The 24,473-nt window shown below is 34.5% G+C and overlaps 1 protein-coding gene across 2 annotated transcripts in view; it reads right to left on the bottom strand.

Moving 5' to 3' along the window:
* The window catches only part of ZEB1 (zinc finger E-box binding homeobox 1), a 191,849-nt gene that overhangs the window by 68,948 nt on the left and 98,428 nt on the right, over positions 1 to 24,473 (bottom strand). For both annotated transcript variants that reach the window (XM_063098680.1, XM_063098681.1), the window contains exon 2: positions 2,017 to 2,217. In XM_063098680.1, the coding sequence (XP_062954750.1) occupies positions 2,017 to 2,217 (201 nt within the window). The remainder of the gene's footprint in view (positions 1 to 2,016; positions 2,218 to 24,473) is intronic.

Here is a 24,473-nt window from a genome sequence, read left to right as displayed (position 1 = left end):
TTTCCTTCTTGCTTCCATATTAAGTAGCTGGGTCAACTTTCAACTTCATGGATGGATCAATCTGGGCCATAAATAGGAAATAAAATTTTTTAAAAACCCTTACTCCAAAAAATTTTGAGCTCAGTGTGAAAGTTTAACCAGTTAATAGCTCTGCCATTAACCAGCTTTCATAATTAATAAGTCAATTTTTCTGGTTTCTACTTTCCAGAAACCTGGGAGTTACATCAGTCCTTCCCTCTGATATCTTCCACATAGAATCAACCATTTCTTATATATTCTATCTCTTACATTTGGTTCAGTCTACTCCTTTATTCACATCCTGAGAGCCACTACTTTATTCAAATCCTTATTCAAAGTCCTTACCACTGCCTGAATTATCATAGCCTTATCAAAGGCACTGACCTCCTGCTTCTAGGCTCCCTCAAAAATGCTTTTTCCATATTACACCAGAGTTATTTCTAAATTACATATCAATAATATTCTTTTCAGAGTTTCCAGGATGAAGTTCAAATTCCTTGACTTAGTACACAGAAAATTTCATATTTTTTTCATGTTTACGTCTCCAATCTCATTTTCTATGAACAACATTTGCTCAAGCCTCTGTGGCTTCATGCATGCAGTCTCTTCTGCTTGAAGCACCTTTATCTCCGCTTTGGCTAATTAACCTCTATTGGTCCTTCAAAACTCAAGACCGGCACTGTTTCACTCAGAAATTCTTCTAGGACTTTCCCTTCCTCTCTGATTTGGATGTTCCTCCTTATTGCTCCCCATAACTTCAAATTTACACCTACATCAAACTATAAGGCATTTGCGAATTATTTATCTCTCTCCTTCATTAAGCTATAAACACTTTTTATGCAGAGACAGTCTTATTCATCTTTGCAATCCTATTTCTGCACAGCTTGCTGAATGGATAAAGAAACAATGCTATAAAATGAAAGGGCTGATTACATGATTTAAAAAGTCCCATGTTAACTATACAATTTGCCATACTGTAGAAATATTAACTTCTGCCAACCTATGCCTATTATTTGGATTTTTATCTAAGCTTCCACATTCCATTATCCGGATTCTCTGGCCCACATGCCTGACCTATTTCTCCAGATATTCTAGCCTTAATTCTGATATCCTGTTTAAATGATGCCCTTGAACTTGAACTCTTGCTGGGCTGCTGCTTCTTTCACTGACCTTGGATTTGAGCTCTTGCATGTTCTTTGCCTTTACTGATGCTTTTGTTCCTAATTTCCAACCCCTGTAACTCATAACGCCCACCACTTCTACCTCCTATTTTTATACCACTGGTATTTAGATCTTGACAGGACAGGCTAATAATTTAATTAGTTTATTAGTAAAAGTAGAAAGGAGAAAATTCACAGCTAGAATAAAAAATTATAGTCCAATTTCTGCAGTTGACAGGTGAAGAAGAAGGTTAAACATTCAGGGTTCACTCACTGAAAGGGCATTAAGTAGATGATCTCCTTACTTTTACTGCTCCTTCCATTAAACTATGCTTTACTTGAGTAAAAGTAAAAATTTTACTTTAGTAAAAATTTAAAGCAAGAGAAAGAACCATATTACTTATAGGATTCTGTTAAATGTATGGAGAGGCTTACAAACACTAAAAAGTACCTCCATGATCTATTTGTATTTGGGATTTTTGCACGTTAAAACTTTACAATAAAAATATTATTGGCTGGTTTCTAAGTAGATTCTTCATTTGGGATCACAAAATGAAATAAAGGTAAGTTAAATTATATATCAACATTTATAAAAAACTCAGTCCTGGTTAGAAATATCTACTAAAATTCAACATATTATACTCATTGTGAAAATGATCAAAATAACTCTATTATGCTTCATTATCTGTTTTTTAAATAAGTAGGATACCTAATATTGATTAACAAATTTACTGTTCATTCCAAACTTTTCATCCAATTTATCTTTTCAGTTAATGTATTTTTTTAAAAAGAGAACCAAAGAAAAGAATATTACAAAAGGAAAAAACAATAAACTTACCATCATCTTCCCAGCATTTCTTAGCATTCCCTTCTCTTTCGCTGCTCCCTGGTAACACTGTCTGGTCTGTTGGCAGGTCATCTTCTGGCACACCACCTTCACAATCAGCTGCATCTGTAACACTTTCTTCTTCCACAATATGGAGTTTGTCTTCATCATCTGAATCTGAATTTGTTTCTACCACAGTATTATAATTTGTAACTGTAATACAAACAAGAAATGAATAATTAAAACCAACTAGTATAAAAATCAGAAAAATAGAAATTAAAACGATACTTAAAACAGATTTTAATTCAATTATGTTTTCTTTTAGACTGTAACATGTAAACAACTAATTTATTTCACAACACACACCTATAGCACTTACTAGATACTAGATGACCAAAATGATAACAGTAGCTATACTTATTGAACACTTACTATATGTAAAAGTGCCTTATAAATACTAACTCTCTGAATTCTAAAAACAACCTAATAACAACCCTATGAGATAGAGTTCTACCACCTATTGCTTATATCCCTGTTTTACAAATGTGAGAACCAAGACAGAGAGAAGGTAAACTGTCCAAGATCATACAGCTAGGAGAGGACAGGGCCAGGATTTGAATGCCAGCAGCCTTACTCCATGGTCTGTACTCTTAAAAGCTACATTAAACATCCTCTCCAACTGTAATAAGCTTATTGTATACATTACTGCTTACAATAGATACAATTACAATTACGATAGATACTGCTTACAATACAATACAATTAGGGCTTCAAATCTTTAAAGCATAGTAACTTAACAAAAGAGGCTATCTTTCCTAATAAATTAGCATTACATCATCACATTTACCACAAGAAAAGTATTTTCTAGTTGCCAGTTAGGCCCATGCATTTCATATTAACCTCATAGTGACTTCAGAAATAATCAATCAATTTAGTCAAATTCCTATGTGATAAAGGAATCATTGAAGTAATGTTTCTGTCATTCTGGAAAAAAAAATTGACATTCAAAAGTTTTTAAATGGGCACCCTTCCCATAATTTTTAATGAATTTCAATGAAATTTAACATCAGCATTATAAAGATATATAATTATTCTGAATGACTTCTATAGCTCAAAGAACCATGAATAATAGTTAATAAAATTCTGTAAAACAAATAATCTAGTATAATGATGTTTTCCTTCAGAGTCCTTGTAATAATCATTCTAAGGGGATATTTAGTACTTCATTGGGTTGGTCATGGAATACCTCTTTTCAAACATTTGCAGGATGATTCTTACTTACTAGGATACAATTGAGAGGAAAAAAGAAAAAGGAAGCTTAAAAGCTTTGTCTAGATATAACTAAGCAGTAATTATTTCCAGTTATTATTTCTACCGTTTCCTTAACTTTTCCAACCATTCTTAAAAGAAGATAATTATCTAAATGCTTAAATAAAATGCAGACACATCCCGCTCCGCACATAAACACACACACATACACACACACATCCCTGAGAACATGAAGGAAGAAATACAATCAAAAGTATGAGTACATATGTAAAGGTGAGAGAACAAATAGCCAAAACCTCCAAAACTGCTTTTAATAAGACCTGGGGAAGACCCCTCTGTCCAAAAGAGTAACACAGTTACCATTCTGCTCATATTAGGAATTATTCAATATCTTGTGTCAGAAGAAAAATATCAAGTTTTGTTGTGTCACTAATACTTTAGCGTGAATACATTTTTCCAGATCTTTCTTCAAGAGCAAACAGGTTTCTCTCTCATTTTATTAAAAGTAACACATGTCCATTGTAAAAGAAAATTCAGACAATACAAAACATGTAAAATAAGTAAAAGTAGTCCTATTTTTCCTTCTTCAACCCACTCTGTAAAAGCAAAAATAAAAGTAAAATTTATTATTTCAATGCACTAAGTAGGCATGATACTAATAATTTTATGTACCTTATCCTATTTAATTGTAACACAAACCTCACCTTATACACTTAAATGTATCTTATATTTAGTATAAATTCTGTATCACCTCTACATAAATGTGTATATGTATATTTAAAAACACACATATGGGATCACATTATACTGCTTTGTCACTTAGTTTTTTGCCACTTTATATCATATCTTGGAGACCTTTCTATGTCAGTACAGACAGGCCCTAACTTATGATGGTTCAACTTACTTTTTGATTTAACAGTGGGAAACCATTCTGTTTTTCACTTTCAGTAAAGTATTTAATAAATTACATAAGATATTCAACACTTTGTTATAAAATAGTCTTTGTGTTAGATAGTTTTGCCCAATTTTAGTTTAATCTAAGTGTCTGAAGCAGGCGAGGCTATGCTATGATTTTCTGTAGGTTAGGTTTATTAAAAGCACTTTTAATTTAAGGATATTTTCAACTTATGATGGTTTGCTGTAACCCCAATAGTAAGTTGAGAAGCATGTGTGTATATATGAAGCTTTCTCACTTTCCTCTGGATGGCTACCCAGCATCCTACTGTATAGATATAATTTAATCAATTATTTACTGATATAAGTTAGTTTGTTTATTACAGTGTTAAGTACTAGCAACAATGTCACAATAAATTTTCTTGTAAATATGTCTTTGGCCATTCCCTTAAATACATTTATCAGATAGATTAGTAGTGGAATTGTTGGGCCAAAGGGAAAATGTATTAAGTAGATATTGTTAAATTGTCCTCCAGAATACTTTTTTATGTTTCCACAAATAACAGTGTATATTACTGAATAACTATTCTGATTTGAGCACCTCATATGGCTCATGAGTATTGATATTCAACTCTGTACCCCACAGATACGTACATTCAACTGTTACAATAAAAAATTAAATAATAAAAAAGCAAATATTACTTGAAAATGTTTGTTCAATATATTAATAAAGAAAAATGATTTTAATGTAGTAAAGGGAAAATATGTATCAAGATGATACCATTGGGAATTTGTTATACTCCAGCCATAGTATGAGCAAAGTGAATTGTGTCTGTCGGTAAGGGGAGTGATCTTCAAATGCTGAGTCTCAGCTGACTACAAGAGTTTCCTGATGGGCCTTTAACTAATAGTAAGATAAGATGCAAATACACACACATATTATATATATATATTTTGGAATATATATATTTGATATGGGGACTCTTACTGGCAGATGATGCACAATGCTATTAACTTCCATTTTTACTTTCAAGGGTTCCCTATTAGTAACCTACTAAATGACTTGTTAAGGTCATTTAAAGTTGGCACTTACAGTTGTCCCTCAGTATCCATGGTAGATTGGTTCTAGGACCTCCGGCACATACTAAAATCCATGGATGTCAAGTCTTATATAAAATGGCACAGTATTTGCATATAATATATGCTTATTCTCCCATATGCTTTAAATCACCTCTCGATTACTTCTAATATCTAATACAATGTAAATGCTATGTAAATAGTTGTTATACTATATACATTTTTAATTATTATTATTTTGTGTTGTTGCATTATTTCCTATTTTTATATTTTCTAATATTTTCCATTCATGATTGATTAAATCTGGGGACAGGGAAACTGCAGATACATATGGCCGACTGTATATACTATAAGCTACAATTAGAACACGGTTATTTTACTGAGGATCAATCAATTCTATACTCCACTAAGATCTGGCTACCACATACAGTTTGGCTCACTGCAAAGCTCTCACTGTGCTTGGGCATGGTTAAATTGCAGGCATGGATAGCTGAAATTCCTGCTATTTTGTGAAGGGAGGCATCAGTGATTCTTTGTTATTATAGCCCCACCACGAAAAGCACAGAGAATAAGGCAGACTGTTGATCAATTCTAATAGCCAATGATAGTGTTAATTATCTCAATTTTTTGCCCACCTACCTCCATACCTCTATATTGTTTGACCTTTGGCTAAAAATATAATAAAATATAGTTTGTCTGAAGAGTAGGCATATTCTTAACAATCACAGGTGATCAACACCCCCTGATTAAGAATTTTAATTAAAATAATAAAATATCAAGAAAGGATAAAAGCAAAGAGATAAATTAAAGTTTTAAAATTCTTTAAATATAACTTATAATACACAATATGAATTTAAATTTCTATAGAAGATGGAAACATTTTCAGTGCATTCTTGTTGTCACCAGAATGTGGTTTAAGGACACAGTGATTTCTTGGTGGTAGTTCTTGCTGGTATTATTTGCTAATATTTAATGCTAAATATAACAGCACCCATTGCATGAGACAGTTGTGACGATCTAATGATTTTAAAATGTATTGTGCTTAGATCAGTGTCTGGCACACAATAAGGACTATGGAAATGTTTGCTGCTACTGCTATTATTATCATCTTACCGAATCTTTACAGCAACTCCTAAGAAGCAGGTCCTATAATTATTATATCTCCCTTTAATAGACAAAAAAAAAAAAAAAAAAAAAAAAAAATTAGAGTAACTCAGTAACCCCTCTGAGATTATATATCTATTAGGTTATAGAGTCAAATCCAGGTCTGCCTGATTCTACAGCCTATATAACTTATTATATACAAGTTTAAAGCCTCCTGACCGACAATTGTTGCATCAATGATAAATATTCTTAAACTTAAATTTTTGTGTCTAGCCTATTCTGGAATCCTGGAATTCCATAGTTAACAATTTGCCACTGAAGATATTTTCAAATGACTAAAGAATTTTGACCATTAGAATGTCATAATAACATAACAAACAGTATACTATGGGGTAATATCATTATTATAGTCAATAAACCTTTAAAAAACTTTCACATAATGTATTATTTTTAGCACCTGATTGCATGCAGTACCACATCAACTGCACTAATTCAAGTCTCATGTAAATATCTGTTTCTTCAATAATGTACAATCATAGTAAAAGAATTAGATAAGTTAGATGAATATGATTCTAAAAAAAGACCAATACAATCTCAACTTTAGTTGTTAAGATAAGGGCAAGATCATCTAAATGCTTGCTAAATAAAGAGTCTCACCATAATTGTTATTTTTTTATTTCGAATATTCATGAGATACAAAGCTGATTGTCCCCCCTCCTGCACCATAATTGTTTAATTGCAGCTTTGAATAGCGGATTAGGCCTGCACAGAGGAAGAAACAAATGTAGGGAAGAAGGAGGGGGCAGATTAACTTTGAGGTCTTCAGTTCCTGTCAGGTGATAATGGTGGTATGTGTTGATTAAAGCCACAGGCTAAGGCCATGTTTTGACATATTTTCAGGTATGCAAAGGTTTTTCTTTCCAGGGAAGGCTCTGCTTACATCATGCCAGTAGTATGTGCTTAACAACATCCCACTCATTCCCATCAACCTCCTAAACACACACTCAGATGGGTAGATGAGCAACATAAAATCTCTTAGAAAAGGCGTAAGACCTATCTGTAAAAACTAACAGACTACTTCTGACAAACTAGTTCCATACATGTCAGCTAGCATATTGTCATAATTTGAGAAACATTTAGAAAAACACATACACTTTAGAGTTGTGTTCTCCAGAGCCAATGGATTATAGTTATATTAAGTAGTAGAACATTTTACACGTTAGCACTATGGTGAGAACACAAATTTAGTCATATTAATGCTACGAAATTTGAAGATAAAGGTGGAGACAGTGAACAAGTATTTCCATTATTCTTTAACATCAGTTGAGACCAAAATAACAACACACACTGTGTGTGTGTGCGTGTGTGTGTGTGTGTGTGTGTGTGTGTGTATTCCTAAATACGGTCCCTGGATTGCTGTCTTCTTCATAGTAGGTATAGAATTATTTGTTGAATTAAATATGGGGCCACACTTTATTTTCTCAGTGAAGACGGAAGTCAATATACTTAAGTGTTACTGATAATTCAGGAAAATGAAAACAAAACCCCAGTTATAAACAGACAAGGTAAATAAGCACACATAATGGAAAGGAGAGGTCATCTGATAATTCATAGGGTTAGAGAAAATTTCTGCATATAATGTTACTACAGGAAAGAGGAGCTTAAGTTGTTCATAAATACTATACTCAGCACATACTGTAAATATTTGTTAATCTGGCTTTTGACTAACTGGTAGATAATATTAACATACTATCTATATGTACTTTACTGTACAATGAATATGATATAATACATAAATTTAATGTAATATATAACTAATATAATAAATAACACACAATGTATATATTATCTAATTTTAACTTAAGTCCTTTAAAAATAGGGGTCATAATGGTTTTCAGAGTAGCCCAAGTACTATGAACATGTTAGGTTTTAATTTACACTAATGGTTCAGCAAATTTGGAGTAAAGACTTTTTAATCCCTCTCTAGGTGAAATCTTTCTCAATCTAGAGTGCCTGTGAAATCGAACAATAAACTCTCTTTACATTTTCAAAACACCTTTTAAAACATGGCTCCAATGAAAGTGATTCTGAATGTCACTCCTGCAAAAAGGTTAGTGGTTTTCAATGTCTTCAGATACAAGCTACTAACAGAATGAAAACAGATGAGCAAAGGCAGGGAAAAGGGTTGCCATGGCTTATAGGACCCTAGTTCTTTTCTCCTGTCTCATTACATGAAAATTACTAAGGATTCATAGGATTTGTGTTTGGTACTCTCTCAGTTCCTATTCTGGCCTTTCTCCAATCCTCCACAGGTGATCTATCTATATATGCCCCCAACAAGATGCATCCTCAGAAATTACCTTTCCCTTTCCCTACATTACTAAAACCCCCATTTACTCAGTGAGCTAATTTCAGCCAGTGTTAGTACAACTCATAAACAGGTAGATGAAACAGTTAAAAAGCAAAGTACTCAGTAGCCTAAACTAAATTCAGTCTCAGGAACAGGTGGTTCTCTTGTGTGTATGAGAAAAGCATTTGGTCTAAAATAATTCACACTGATTTGTCAATAACTAATATTTCCTTCTAGGTAAAATCTGCATTTATAAAAAGAATGCTTTTTAATTTATATGAACTATAATTTATGGAATATAGTCAGTATGACAAAACCTAAGAAAAGTGTGAAGACAGAATCAAAATACAAAAGTAGAAATTATTGCGTCAAAATGTAGAGAAGCCATGTAATTGATAAATCAGTCCAAAAGCCTAATCTTTAAAGTACCAATAAAGTAGATAAATCACTTGTCCATTTAATACTAGCAAAAAACCAAGAAGCACAAATGTTCAATATTAAAATGAAAATAGAGTTAAATTAACTACAACTATAAAGGAATTTAAGATACCTACTTTAAAAATAAATATTTTGTATAAATCTAAGCAAATAAATTTGACAACCTAGATGAAAAGCCTTTCTAAGAAAATGTTAATAATTATCACTATATTTATAATTTTTAGAACTTATAAAATAATAGAAAAGATAGCACAGGCAGGCAGACCATAGAATAAATTTAGGAAGATATCAAACAGCTAACCACCAAAAATTGCCAGATGTTTTCTCAGGTGAATTTTTCAGATCTTCAAAGGGCTGATAATTCTGTTGCATTTTAAGTAGAGAGGAGAACGAAAAAAAGTCTAAATTCTTTATATGAAGCCAGTGTAATAGTGGTCAAATAAAATCTGAGGAAGAGTATACACATTACATGCACACGCAAATGTACACACACACACACACACAAGTTCAGTCTCACTAGTAATCATTGATGCAAAAGTCCTAAGTAAATTGTTAAATCCATTAATACATTAAAAGAATAAAGCAAACATTATTCAACATTAGGAACTATATAGGAGTGTTCACTGTATTAACATAATAAAGGAGAAACAATGACTTCTATAGACGTTGAAAGGCATAAAAAAATTCACCATTCCTTGGGGATACTTTTCCACAAAAACAAAACTGAAGTCAGTATCATAATAAATCATTAGGTATCAGAGTCATTTACAAGATAAAGATGCTTGCTGTCATCATTATTATTTAACAACGTTCTAAAAAAACAAGCCAATTTTTAAAAAGAACAAAAGAGAAAGTAAAAATATTAGAAAGGAGAAAGCAAAATTATTTGCAGGTGATATGATAATACTTCTTGAAAATTCAGGAAAATCACTGAAAAGGCTATTAGCAGTAAGAAAATTTGGTAAATGATTTATTATGCATTTAACAGAAAAAAACAACTTTCCAATATGCTAATGATAACCAGCTAACAACACAATAGAAGAAAAAAATCCTACTAATAATAGCAACGCAAAAGGCAACACATGAATGAAAAAGTTTAAAACAAAACATGGAAGACCTATACAAGAAAAACTTTAGCACTCTATTGAGGGTCATAAAAGAAGATTTGTAAAAATGAAAAGACATCTTATTTTTGGATAGAATCATTTCATATTGTAAGTATGTCAATTCTACCTAAAATAATCTATAAATTAAATACAATTCTAATCCAAATACTAACATGGTATTTTAGATTCTAAATCTGAATGTAGACTAAATGATTCTAAACTTTATATAGAGGTAGGAGCATAGTCTCTGGAGCCTGACTGCCTGGATCAAATCACAGCTTTACCACTTACATGTTACCTTGGGCAGGTTACTTATACTTCTCATGCCTCAGTTTCCTCATCTCTAAGATACGGATATTTATAGTATGTCCCTAACATGGCTGTCATAGTGATGAAAATAATTAGACATGCAAAACAGTACAGTACTGCACAGATGTGCTCAATACATATCGTTAATATTATTATCTGGGAAAATAACACATAAAAGTATTTGGGAAAATTCTCAAAAACAAACAAAACTGAAAAAAAAGTGAGGTTCCCAATGAATTATTAAACATTTCACTGACAAACAGTTAATCAAATCTTTCTGAACTTCTCAGAATCTAAGACAATAAAATTTATATTATCCTTATTATTCTTCTTTACTTCAGAATGCGAATGACGGACATACATAACCATGAAACCTTAGTTCAGAGATTGCTTTATTCCCTTGAATTAACATTTCTGATGGCTCTTCATTGCATATAACATAAGTTCCAAACTCCTATGCACTGGTAAATAAGGGTCTCCACACTGTATATACAATATGGTCTTGATAATCTCTTTATCTTCACCTCCTACTATTTTGCCCAGTACAGTCTATTTCCCAGACATCCCTGTACTTTCATGCTTCTGTTTTGTTCTTTTTCCTCTTCTCTATGGCCAAATTCCTACTCACCTTTCAGAACTTGTATCCAATGCTTCATCAGCAATCCTGTTTGTTACACCTCACCATCTCCAATGCCCTACTCTATTTCAGATTGCAAACTTCCGTCCTCTGCACTACTATACCTATATCACTGGTGTCCCCATTTATCACACAGCAGCCAGAATGATCTTTTAAAAACATAAAGCAAAATACAAGAAATCTTCAAAAGTTCATGAAAAGATTCATATTATCTTTTAATTCCATTTCCCATAAACTTCTAAAAGTACCCTCATATATCACTCTCCTTCTTGAAACCTTATGAGTTTCATTGTTCTTTCGTGGCCTACAAGGCTCTGCATGTTGAGCCCTCACCTTCTTCTCCATTATTCACTAAAGGGCCTTTTTGTTCTTTGTAAATGACAAGCGTTTCTCCACTCTATGCCTCTTGTACTTGCCTTTCCCTCTGCCTGGAATGTTGTTTCTCTTTGTATGGCTGGCTCTTTCTTTTCCTCATGTCTCCACTCCAATGTCATAGTTTCAAAGAACCCTTCCATGACCACCTAATCTAAGGTGCTCCACCCATTACTGTCTCCCACCATCCTATTTATTTCCTTCAAAGCATCCATCACTATTTGTAATTATCTTGTTTAGTCATTCATTTTCTTTTCCTCTATATTAGTTTCTTTCTATATTAGTTTTTTATTGCTGCTATAACAAATTACCATATTCATAAGAAGTTTGAAAATAACACAGACTTATTATTTTACAGTTTTTGAGGTTCAACGTCCAAGACAGGTCTCATTGGGCTGCAATCAAGATGTTGGCAGAGCTGTATTCTTTCTGAAGGCTCTAGGGGAGAATCCATTTTCTTGCTTCTTCCAGCTTCTAGAGGCTGCCACATACCTTGGCAGGTGGCCTCCTTCCATCTTCAAAGTCAGCAATGGCCAACTGAGACTTTCTCACATGACATCATTTGACAATAACCCTTCTTCAGCCTCTGGCTTCCACTTTTAAGAACTGTTACATTGAGCCCAGCTGCATAACCCAAAATAATCTCCCTATTTTAAGGTCAATTGATTAGTAACCTTAATTCCTTCTGCTACTTTAATTCTACTTTGTCAGGTAAGGTAACATATTCACAGGTTCTAGAGATTAGGACATGGACATATTTGGGAGGCCATTATTCTACCTACAACATCCCCCACTAAACTTTAAGCTCTATGAAGGCAGGAAAGGACACTGTCTTGTTTATTCCGGTAGGGCCTATCTCAGGCACATAAGACATGTGTTGAATTAACGAACAAACTAAAACCCTACAGCTTGGTTATGCCCTTCTTGACTTTTCCTGACTGTTTTTCTAACTTTTTTGCTCCTGTATCTAATTTTACACCTCTCTGCAACAGTGCCCATTATCTCATGTTTTCATTATGTTCAAATGCCTATCATTAGGTCTTTGGTCAAGTGTGACGTGTTTTGATAATGTGTCAGTGAAGGATTAAATGCTGTGAAAAACATGTTGAATTAATGAATTTTAAAGTGAAAGGGACATAAAGTTTGAAAAAATTTGTGTTAATAATTTGGTAATTATTTTTATGGCTTCCTAATAAAGTGTGGAGTATTCTGATTATGTGTCAATAAAGGATTGCCTTGATGTGAAATACATGTTAAGTTAATGGATTTTAAACCAGGAAAGGATCTGAAGGTAAGTCTCAGTCCCATAATTTTACACTTGAGAAAACTGAAACCCAAAGAAGGTAAGTAATTTATCTACTTACACGAAACATTGTAAGCCTGGCACAAAATCCAGTGGACTTTCTACAAAATCTGCCTCCTGAAGTTGCCAGATTAAGTTGATGCATTTAAAAGCACATATACACAATGACTAGCACACAGCAAGTGCTCTATAATACGGGCAGTAGATGCTTTTATTGGCAGGATCATTATTCTAAACACTATATATTTCCTATTTTTCAACAATAAAAATAATTTATACGAAGTAAATACTCAATAAAAATTTGTTGAATCAATGAATGATTTAAAAAGTAACACTGTTAAAAGTAACAATTTTTAACACACTAATTGACTTCCTACTTTTATTTGCTAGGAAAAAGCAGGTAATGGAGAAGAAACAAAGCAGAGCATGCATATTACATTGATTTCTCTCATGGAGCCTTCCCTAACTTTTTCAAACTAAGAGTACTTTCTTTCCTCCATTATTATCTACACCAGCAAAGTCAAAACCATTTTTATAATAATACTAAGGCATTATTGCCTTCTTCATTCTTTTGACATATGCACTAATGAGACAGAGGCAATAGGTGGGTAAAGCTTAGGTGGGCACCTTACCACCAAGGCAGTGTCATCAAGCATCAAGGCAGTGGCACTAAACTGTATCCCTGTATCCCTCAGTACCATCATTTCCAGTTTAAAAAAAATACAATTTCAAGTTTCACTTAAGAACATCCTCGATGAAGTAGTAAAATTTACTTTTTAAAATCTTGATCTGTGAGTATATGTCTTTTTAATATTCTGTGCAACAAAATGGGGTGTACACACAAAACACATTTGGTGAGTATAAAGTATAATGGTTGTCTTATGGACAAACACTTGTAATTGTTTGAGTTGCCAGCTGAATTAGATCTTTTTTTCATGATAAATCAATTTGAAAGAACAACCAACAGACAAACTAGGGTTATTCAGACTTAAGTATCTGGCAGACATTTTCTCAAAAATAAACCAAGTAAGCCTGTCACTTCAAGGAAAAAAAATGGCTAAGTTTGTTGCTAATGATAAAATCTGAGCTTTCAGATACAAATTAGAATTTTGGAAAACATGTTAACTACTAATATGAGTTTCACCGCTTCCTGATTTTAAAGATATTTCTGAAGAGACTGGTACTACTATTGGTGATTTTTTTGATATGGTGAAATGAAATGTGTCAACATTTGGAAGATCTGCACCACTAAGTGAACCAGTATATTCCAAAAGACTAATGCATGATGTTACAAATTCATGCATTGGCAAACGATCCATTCAAAGTTCAAGATAGACCAGTGGATTTTAATGTAACAAATACAAAATTAATTGATATGGTTTCACATTTCACACTGCAACTAAACTTTAAGAAACTACCACTTCATCAGCTTTGGTGTAGTAATCAAAGAACATCCACAATTACCCCCAAAGCTAATTCCAACAAATTATATGTGTGAGGCTAGGTTTTAATACACTTCAACCAAAACAACACATTGCAACAGATTGAATGCAGAAGGAGATATGAGAATTCAGATTCCTTCCAGTAAGTCAGACATTAAAAGAGATTTGTAAAAATGTAAAACAACGTCACTCACTAATATATCAGAAAATTTTTTTCTCATAAAATACGTTATGTTAATATGCAGTGACTTTATTATTAAAAATTGTAGAGGATTTTTAAAGCAAATGTACTTCACAAGGCCTAGTTTTCCAAAGCCTTGCAGTTTCAAATATTGACCCTGTGGAGGACTTGAAATTTTCCTCAGTCTATAAAGTCTCTGGTGTAAGATAAAGATTTGTGGCACAGCAAGGTTGCTGGCTCAAAGACAGACTAGTTACTGATTGTTACATAAAGATACTGAAAAATTGCTGTAAGATCACTCAATTGTCTAATGGAATGTCATCTGACTTGTTTCACTAAAAGTTACCAGCCTATATTGTTAAACTATAACCCCACCTATGTTCTCTTCCTGTAACTTCCTGGTCTGGAAAATAAATGCAGGAAGAGAACCCCAATTCGGGGTTAATTTCCCAAGGAAGGGATGCCTCTTGCTTGAGGGTCCCAGGGGAGATTAACTACTCCGGGGTCTCTCACTGCTCAGAAGAGATGGGCTTTGAGTAATCCTTTGTGGCTCTGTCACCCAGGGGAGTGGGATGACAAATCCGTGAGGGTGAAGCAACAAAAAGTCAATAAATATTTGAAATTTTTGTTTTCATTTTGGATAAAGTAAATACTGATAAATATAACCTACATAATCAAAAGCACTTTGGGGCCTCAAATCATTTTTAAATAAAGGGATCCTCAGATAAATACATTTTAAGAAATGTGTTTAATAAGGTAGTTACTTGTTACATCTAAATATTCACATTAAAATTATTTAAAATTGTAAATAAAATATAAAATTCAGTTTCTCATTCATAATAGACACATTTCAAGTGCTCCAATAACTACATGTGGCTAGAGGCTATTGGATAAAATGAGTAGATACAGAACATTTTTATCATCACACAAAGTCCTACTGGACAGTGCTAGTCTATCCTACATTTTGGGGGCAGTTAATTAGCATCTTAGTATTGGAAAAGAAATTTCTTTTTCTTAAATTTTTATTATACCTGTGTTAATTCACTTAAAAAAAGATATGTCTTTTGAGAGCAGGGACTAGAACACTGATATCTATCTCTGTATCTATATGTATATATCTATGTATATGTATGATATGATATTGTTATGTATATATAATATTGTATCCCATAAATGCCTTATGTAAACATTACTAGGCATAAAGATGGTGAATAAGATACCTGATGAACTGAATATTTATAAACTCAATAAATATTTATTGAGGATTTTACATAAGCCAGGCACTACATGATTATGTTTATCTTCCATATTTCAATATATTCTTATCTAAATTTATATGCATTATTCTTATGTGTTTATAATAAACTATTTTGTCAAAAATTTAATGTTTATGTTGCTTCATTTCACATTTCCATAAGTAAGGATTTGAAGACAATCTATATTCCTAATCTACTGGTTATACTAAATAGGTCTTACAGTTTATAATTATGAGCTACTAATTATCACTTTCAAGTTTTCCAAAGAGCAATGTTTTCATTAAATCTTAACTCTGTTACAGTAAATCCATAAACAATAAAATTTGTTTTGAATGAATTCTATGAAGGCCAATATCACCTGGACTTCACAGAATTTTATGTTTTGTATAGCTTTATAGGGTTTCTAACTTTTTGAAATTTCAGTACCTATTATTTTGATTTGACAATCCTTATGTCCTACTACAAATAGTGAGTGAAACTTTTTAAAGCTTCTTAAAACTAAAGCCTAAAAACTTTTTTTTGTTTAAATACACTTCTGAGATTTTTTTTTAATTGATTATACATATTCATGGGGATGGTCATTCATTGACCATCACCACCAGTGACCAAGATGGGATGGCCATATCAGTACTATAAGCATGCCCATTACCACAAATTGTGATTATTCCCTGTGTCCCCTACCCAACTAATCCCTGACTTCCTTTTTCCTGCCTCTCCCCCCACCCCAGTCTGCAAACCTAGGTGTGCTTGCTCTCTCTCCCTCTCCACTGTGGTCTTTCCTTCCTTCTTTCTCTTAGCTCTCACTTATGAGTGAGGACATGTGGTATTTTCCCCTCTGTGCCTGGCTTATTTCACTCAATATAATTTTCTCCAAGCTCATCCATGTTGTTGTGAATGGCAGAATTTCATTCTTTTTTATGGCAGAGTAGTATTCTATGGTGTTTTTATACCACATTTTCCTCATCTAGTCATCTACCAGTGGACATTTAAGTTGGTTCCACATCTTGTCTATTGTAAACAGAGATGTGATGAACACGGGAGTGCAGTATTCCTTTGACATGATGATTTCCATTCCTTTGGGTATATACCTACAAGTGGGACTGCTGGATTGTATGGTAGATCTACTTATAGTTGTTTGAGAAATCTCCATACTGTTTTCTATAGTGGTTGTACTAATTAACAGTCCCACTAACAGTGTAGGAGTGTTCTCTTCTCTCCACATCCTTGCCAGCATTTGTTATTCTCTCTCTTTTTTTTTTTTGACTGGTACGGGGATTGCAACCCTTGGCTCAGTGTGGTCTGCACCACGCTCAGCCAGTGAGCGCACTGGCCATCCCTATATAGGATCTGAACCCACGGCCTCAGCACTACCAGTGTTGCACTCTCCCGAGTGAGCCACGGGGCTGACCCTGTTATTCTCCTTTTGATTATAGCCAGTCTAATTGGGGTGAGGTGATAACTCAATTTGGTTTTAATTTGCATTTCCCTGATGTGTAATGATGGTGAGCACTTTTTAAAGTGCCTGTTGGCCATTTGTATGTCTTCCTTCAAAAACTGTCTATTCAGACATTTTGCCCATTTTTAACTGGGTTATTTGTTTTTTGTGTTTTTTTTTTTTTTGGTCTTTTTCGTGACCGGCGTATTCTGGGTATTAATCCCTTGTCAGATGTATAGTTTGCAAATATTTTCTCCCATTCTGTAGGCTGTCATTTCACTCTGTTGCTTGTTTCCTTTGTTGTGCAGAACCTTTTTAGCTTGATATAATCCCATTTTCTTATTTTTTCTTTTGTTGCTTGTGCTTTTGGGCTGTTGTTCATAAAGTCTGTGCCCCATCCTTGTTCCTGAAGTGTTTCCCCTGAATCTTCCCTTAGTAGTTTTACAGTTTCAGGTCTTATATTTAAGTCTTTAATCCATTTTGAGCTGATTTTGGTATATCGTAAGAGGTGCAGGTCTAGTTTCATTCTTCTGTATATGGATATCCAACTTTCCCAGCACCGCTTATTGAAAAGGTGGTCTTTTCCCCAATATATATTTTTGTTGCCTTTATCAAATATCAATTGGCTGTAAATCTTTGGGTTGATTTCTGGGTTCTCTATTCTATTGCACTGGTCAAGGACAAAAACCATATGATTATGACAAAAGCAGAAAAAGCATTTGACAAAATTCAACATCAATTCATGACAAAGACTCTCAGCAAATTAGGTACGGACAGAAAGTATCTCAATATAACAAAAGCCATCTACAACAAACCCACCACCAATGTCATCCAGAACAGGGAAAAACCAAAGGCTTTTCCTTAAGAACAGGAAAAAGACAAGGATGCCCACTCTCACCACTCCTACTTAACATAGAATTGGAGGTAGTAGCCAGAGCAATCAGGCAAGAGAAAGAAATAAGGGGTAACCAGACTGGAAAGGACAGCGTCAAACTGTCCCTATCTGCAGATGACATGATACTATATACAGAAAAACCTAAACACTCTATCAAAAAACTCTTAGAGCTAGTTAATAATTTCAGTAATGCTGCAGGATCCAAAATCAATGCCCCCAAATCAGTCGCGTTTATATTCTCCAATAATGAACTAACAGAAAGAAATAAAAGAAGTAAGCCCATTTATAATATTACCAAAAAATAAAATACCTAGGAATCAATTTAACCAAGGAAGTGAAAGATCTCTACAATGAGAACTACAAACCACTGCAGAAAGAAATTAAAGAAGACACAAAAAGATGGAAAGACATTCCATGTTCTTGGATTGGAAGAATTAATATTGTGAAAATGTCCATAGTACCCAAAGCCACCTACAGATCCAATGCAATCCTCATCAAAATATCAATGACATTCTTTCCAGAAATAGAAAAAACAATCCTAACATTCATATGGAACAATGAAAGACCCCAAATAGCCAAAGCAATCCTGAACAAAAAAATAAAGCAGGAGGCATAACACTACCTGATTTCAATTTATACTACAAAGCTTTAGTAATCGAAACAACACAGTACTAGCACCTCTGAGACTTTTACAAACCAGGGTCATTGCAAAGCATTCTGGCTGGCCTGTACTAATTTATACACCCTCTATTATTCCTCATACAATAGTTAGGGATTTGTAGTGTAATGAATGCTTTTTCTTATTTCCAGTTCAGTTTAAGGCAATGCTCCCCAGCAAGCAAGACCACTTTATAGGAAGGAGAATAACGGGAGAGATATGTGTGGGCTTCTGGTATTTTTCTTGTCAATTACAAAGGCATGTACCCACAATTTAGTGAGAGATTAGCTGCTTGTATATACAGCTGAGCTCTCTACCAATTTAGGGCTGTGCATCATGCCCTCCATATACCCCTACATATTCCTTTCGGAAAAAAAATTTTTTTTTCTTCTTAAATTTCCTTTGGGTGAGAGAAGCAAAAACGATCCATAAAACTAAGACACTCTCTACAGCAATAAACAGTACTGATTTGGGCCTTACAAAATCATCCATAACCACGCAAAAGACTGTATTCTAAGTTGAAACCTAGGTATTTATTTTTCCAATTTGAACTGAAGTATTGGTTACTGTTGGGCAAGTTACCTTCCTAAATCTTGGTTTTCTCACATATAACATAAGAATAATAACTAACTATAAGATTGTTTCAAGCATTGAATGAGGTAATCTATTTAAATTGCTTTGCACAGTATATAATTATGCATAGTAAATGATTAATAAATGGCCCTACATCTCTCTCTCTCTCTCACACACACACACACACACACACACACAGTTTCCCCAGGACACAAATATACACACACATGCACTTTGCCTTGGATTCATTCTAATAATCTATACCTGAACTAGTACAAAATCTTAAATAGAATATTACTTCAAAAATCTTTTAGAAGTTTAAATGAGAAAATTTAAAGATGTAGATTTCAAAACCATATGTGATTGCACACAAAGAGCACCAAAAACAGAATGTCAGAATCATATAAGAATCCTTCCTTTAAGTAAGAACTCTGCCTATAAATATTCCCAACAGATTCAATGACTTTTAAAACAATCAGCCCAAGCCCTATATATCTCAGATGCGGAGAGGGAAGAAGGGAGAAGCAAAGGGAAAGAGGGAGAGGGGGAAAAGAGACTGACTGACAGAGAGAAAGAGACTGGGTCTTGATGATATAGATTGAGCCCCTGTATCAACCAATACCCGAAGCCATTACTTCTTGTACTTATCAGTCATATGAGCCAATAAAATCCATTCCCTGCCCTCCTTCCCTTTTTTGGCTTACACAATTGGGTTTCTAAAACTTATAACCAAAACAGTCTTTATTAATATACAAATTATGGGTGAGAATACACCAACTAGACATGAGAGAGGTCCTGTGGCTGGCAGAATTCTTTAGTAAGTGGTAGATTTAGCATTTATACCCAGGATACTGATTCCAGAGCTAGTGCCCTTAATCACAATGCTGCCGTAAATGGCAGCACTATTACAAATATCCTTGAGATATAAAACAAAATTCTTCTCTGAAATTAAGACAAGCTTCCACACACCTATATGCATCTCTTTTTAACCATACATTTTGACACCTTGTAAAGAGAATCTAAATAGTAACAGAGACTATAATGGTGCAAATGGTATTTCTCTATTCTTGACAATTTAGTAAAGAACATAATTTAGGAAGAAATTCTTTTCCCAGAAAGATCTCTTCCATATTCATCGAAAGAGGCCTATAATTCAAAACCTATTGGCCTAACTATACAGAAAGACTACAGCCCTTTATTTGTACTTTAGATATATCTCCTATTCATGGGAATGCTATCCAAAGCATGATTATGGAAACAGAACTAGGACTCTATTATATAATTTTACCTTTTTGAGAAAAGAGACTCACTTATGAGAGGTGTTCATCTAGGTAAAACATAAATAAACTCAAACTAGAGATTTCTGTTGTACAAGGTGCTATACAATCTGGCACTAGAATTTCCAGGCATCCATCCAATTCTCACAAACAGGATACGGGTGCAATTAGCTTGTGCACTAGGAACAGTCAGATCACAGGATGTCTCCAACTGGAAAACCTAAACAACACACGTGCTCTCTGTACTACTTTTGGGTTATAAGATTAGACTGACTCTATGAATCAGAGTGTCCTAGTAATCTAAAGACTTTGGAGTGAAGTTACAGATATAAAACTTCCTTTTAAGAAAAGTGTCTCAAAAGGCCTAAATAAATTAGAAGTCAATTGAATATCTATAGAGAGCTCCTCAAACTGTTCTGTTTTCCCCGTATCTCTTAAGTAAGAACAGCTGTCACCCTGAGTCACAGAGGTGAAGTGGGGTGGAAGCGGGAGGAGGAAGCCATGTTTTCTACAGGTCACATATTTTGTATTCAACTTGCAACTTGAATCTTCAGGTTGACAGTGAGTACAACAACACTGACAAACCTTATCACTTCAGTGCAATCTATAAGTTACAAAGCATTTTAACCAGAACATCCTCAGAACAATATTACTGTGAGACTGGAGGAGTCATCGCTTTTTAAGGAAAAGGCATGTGAAGCTAAGTGAAATTAAGCAAACTACTCAAATTTACACAGAGAGTAATTAGGAAAGAAGGATTAAAAACAGGTCTCTAGAGTTCTCTACAAAGTACCATGGTAGTCCAGGAACAAATAAAAGACTCATGCTAGGTCCTTTGAATACATCACATTTAATTTCTACAAAACCTTTGGGTTGTTTATATGCATGTATATCAATTTTGTTTGATACTTCCAAACAATTATCCCATCCTTTGGTAAACATTAGTACTCCAACTTCTCAATAAATGGATAGGAGCCCAGGTCCAAAAAAACATGCCCTTAAGCACCACCAAATACAAACTCCTGCACAATAACTTTTCAGACTTGAAAAATAAAACAAGTGAAAAGCACGTGAAAAACTAGGTTTCAAGCCAGATAGTTTAAAAACTTTAAAATGTGTACAATTTATATAATTCGAAATTTGCAGGAGTCTGACGCTACAGATCATAATTGAGGAAGGTGGGTCAAGTAATGAGTTATTTAGTGGAGGAAGTTTGTCATGCTGAGAAATGTGGTTTACTTTGGATTTTTTTTAGATTAAGGAATTCCTCATAGTATTTTATATATATATATATATATATTTCCATGTTTTTAATACACACACACACTCACGCACACACACGCACGCACACAGAGTAATTTTATTATTTCCCTAACCTTTGCTTTCTACTTTTCTCTGCGTAGTTTTGCCAACCATTCTTTTTAGAAACACAACCTCCTGGCTGGTAAGGGAAAACTGAGATGTAATATTAAAATGCATTTGATAAATCTTGAGCATACCTGAGTGTTCCCAAATGACAAAGTGCTTTGAATGAGGACTGTGAAAACTCATTAACTAATGGTTTACTCAAAATTTTAAAATACTTTCTTAGATTTCCTGTTATTTTTAAATAAAAATATTTTCTAATCCACATTTGATTAATTCAAAATTCATGTTTTTATGATATCTGTATTTAAAATTAATAAAGATTTTATGAAATAACAAGTATACATCTCTTCTTTTTTGGATATATTGTCCTATCCTAAATTTCTTCAAGAGTACTGACATTCCTCCCAAAGTAACAGCTGGTGGATGTTAACCTACCAAATGTTTTCAAATTTTCTGTAAGAGGTTTTTTTTTTTTCCATTAAAAAATGAAAACTTAACTATATTTATCTTACAGGAGAGCTTTAGATAGAAGGCCAATGCTCCACTTAAGGATCAATACTCTGTCTATATTCACTGTTTCCTTGGTAACCTATGCTAAGGTTATTGTTATTAAGCATAAAATGTTGACTCTTTAGACTGAAGATTTAAAATGTAAAATAAAGCAATAAAATACTAAGATTTGATAAACTATATTAAAGAGAAAAATGTAATATATTATACCAACAACCCACATGCCAAAATAGAAATTCTCACCTCAAAAAAATAAGGTACGTCTGAGCAACATAGTATTCTAACACTAGGTTAGCAAACCAAGAGCTGTCAAGTTCCAATAACCTATTATTCACACCTCTTTAATCACTGCCACAGAGTCAATTATAAATAGCCTCATACATTTTTAAATAAGGTCATTCTGAAATGAAACAAAGAAGGTAGTAAATATTCTTGTACATAAGGGATTCAAACCGTAATGCACAACAGAACTGTGTATTGCTCAAGTGCTCAATATAAAGAAAGCTAAGAAAATCTTTTATTAACTATGTCAAATATGCACTCTATGCAGATTCACTGGAATAGCTAAACTGCAGCACCATTTAAACACAGCAGCTTAAGAAAAATATTCTCCTCTATAAATTTCACTCACATTACTGAGATTTTAGGCATTATTCATGATATAGTAAAACAAAATAATCAATTTGATGACCTAGCTGAAACAATGTTATGCAAAATCATAATGAAAAGGCTAGTGTAAAAGGAAAATTTATAGTCTTGCTGATGATACCACCGGTTATTAGTAACTCCAAAGAGCTAATAATATAAATGCATTTCTTCAATGTGAATTTATTATGTAAGCACAGATTGGAGAACATGTAAAGTATTGTAATAAAGTGACAGAACACTTTTCAGAAAAAAAAAACTGAATTAAAATTAAGCATAAAGGAGGAAAGTACTACTTAGTAGGCAAGGATCTAAAACAATAACCTGAAGCCAACCAACCAAAAGAAAAACAACACAACAACAATAACAACAACAACAAAAGTAAAGTATGCTTTATAAAAATTGATCATTATAGAATCTCTAAGAAAATTCTAAATTATTCTCATTATTCCAGCGTGGTTTGCTACCATTACTGCATCTTCATTGACTACCTGTTGAAATGAGAGCAGCATCCCCCGGCAGGAGAGGCTGCCTCATTTACAGGCAACAGCTTTGAAGTGTGGAGCAGGAAAAGAACTGATTCTTAGCTGCAAAAGCGAGTCTTGAAACAGGGAACACGGCGCCAGGGCTGCTGTGGATGCAGCCAGGATCCCGGAGGCTGGGGCCGCACTGAAGGCGGCCAGCTGCCCTATTCAGGATTCGAGGTTTCAGGCCGGCATTAAAGAAGATTCCTGGGAGCGCCCGAGCGGCGCCGCGACTGAACAGCCCGAGGCGGCAGCGCCGAGAACACGGAAGGCAACAAACCAGAGACAGAGTGAGCGCCCGACCTGGCAGGCACTGTGAGTGATCCCTGGCACAGCTCTGTTCGGGGGGTGGATGCCCACGCGGCTCCCGCCTGCACCACCAGGCCACTCACTGCCCCGGTGCTGCCTCCATTTTCCCAGGTGCGGGCAGCTCCGCCCTGCTCAGCCATCACTGAGCCCATTTGCTTGGCCTGGCGTGGGGCTTTCCGGACCCTGCAGGCCGGCCTCCTCTCCCACTCCCTCCGCGGTTCTCTGGCGGGGCTGGGGGTGTGGGGCGTCCCGACCAGTGTTGGGAGGGCTAGGAAGTACGGGCGGGCCGACTGTCACTCCACCACACCCTGGACTCCGGCCCCGGTAAACTTCCTGTTACTGGGAGGCAGATACCATCTCTGCGACCACCAGTTTGGAAAAAAGCCTAACGAATTTCTGGTTGGGAATAGTGTGGTAGGAGAGTTCCCAGGTCCGCTTGAACCTGCCAGAGAGCAGGCTGCAGGCGGGCACTAGACTCGGTTTATACCTGGGGGATACAAAGGTGAACAAGACCCGAGAAAGATCTACAAAGGGCTA

This window comes from Cynocephalus volans, chromosome 6 (assembly GCF_027409185.1).
Source record: "Cynocephalus volans isolate mCynVol1 chromosome 6, mCynVol1.pri, whole genome shotgun sequence".
Lineage (NCBI taxonomy): Eukaryota > Metazoa > Chordata > Mammalia > Dermoptera > Cynocephalidae > Cynocephalus > Cynocephalus volans.
Note: the sequence above shows the minus strand (reverse complement) of the source record. Positions and strands in the feature narration are given on the sequence as shown.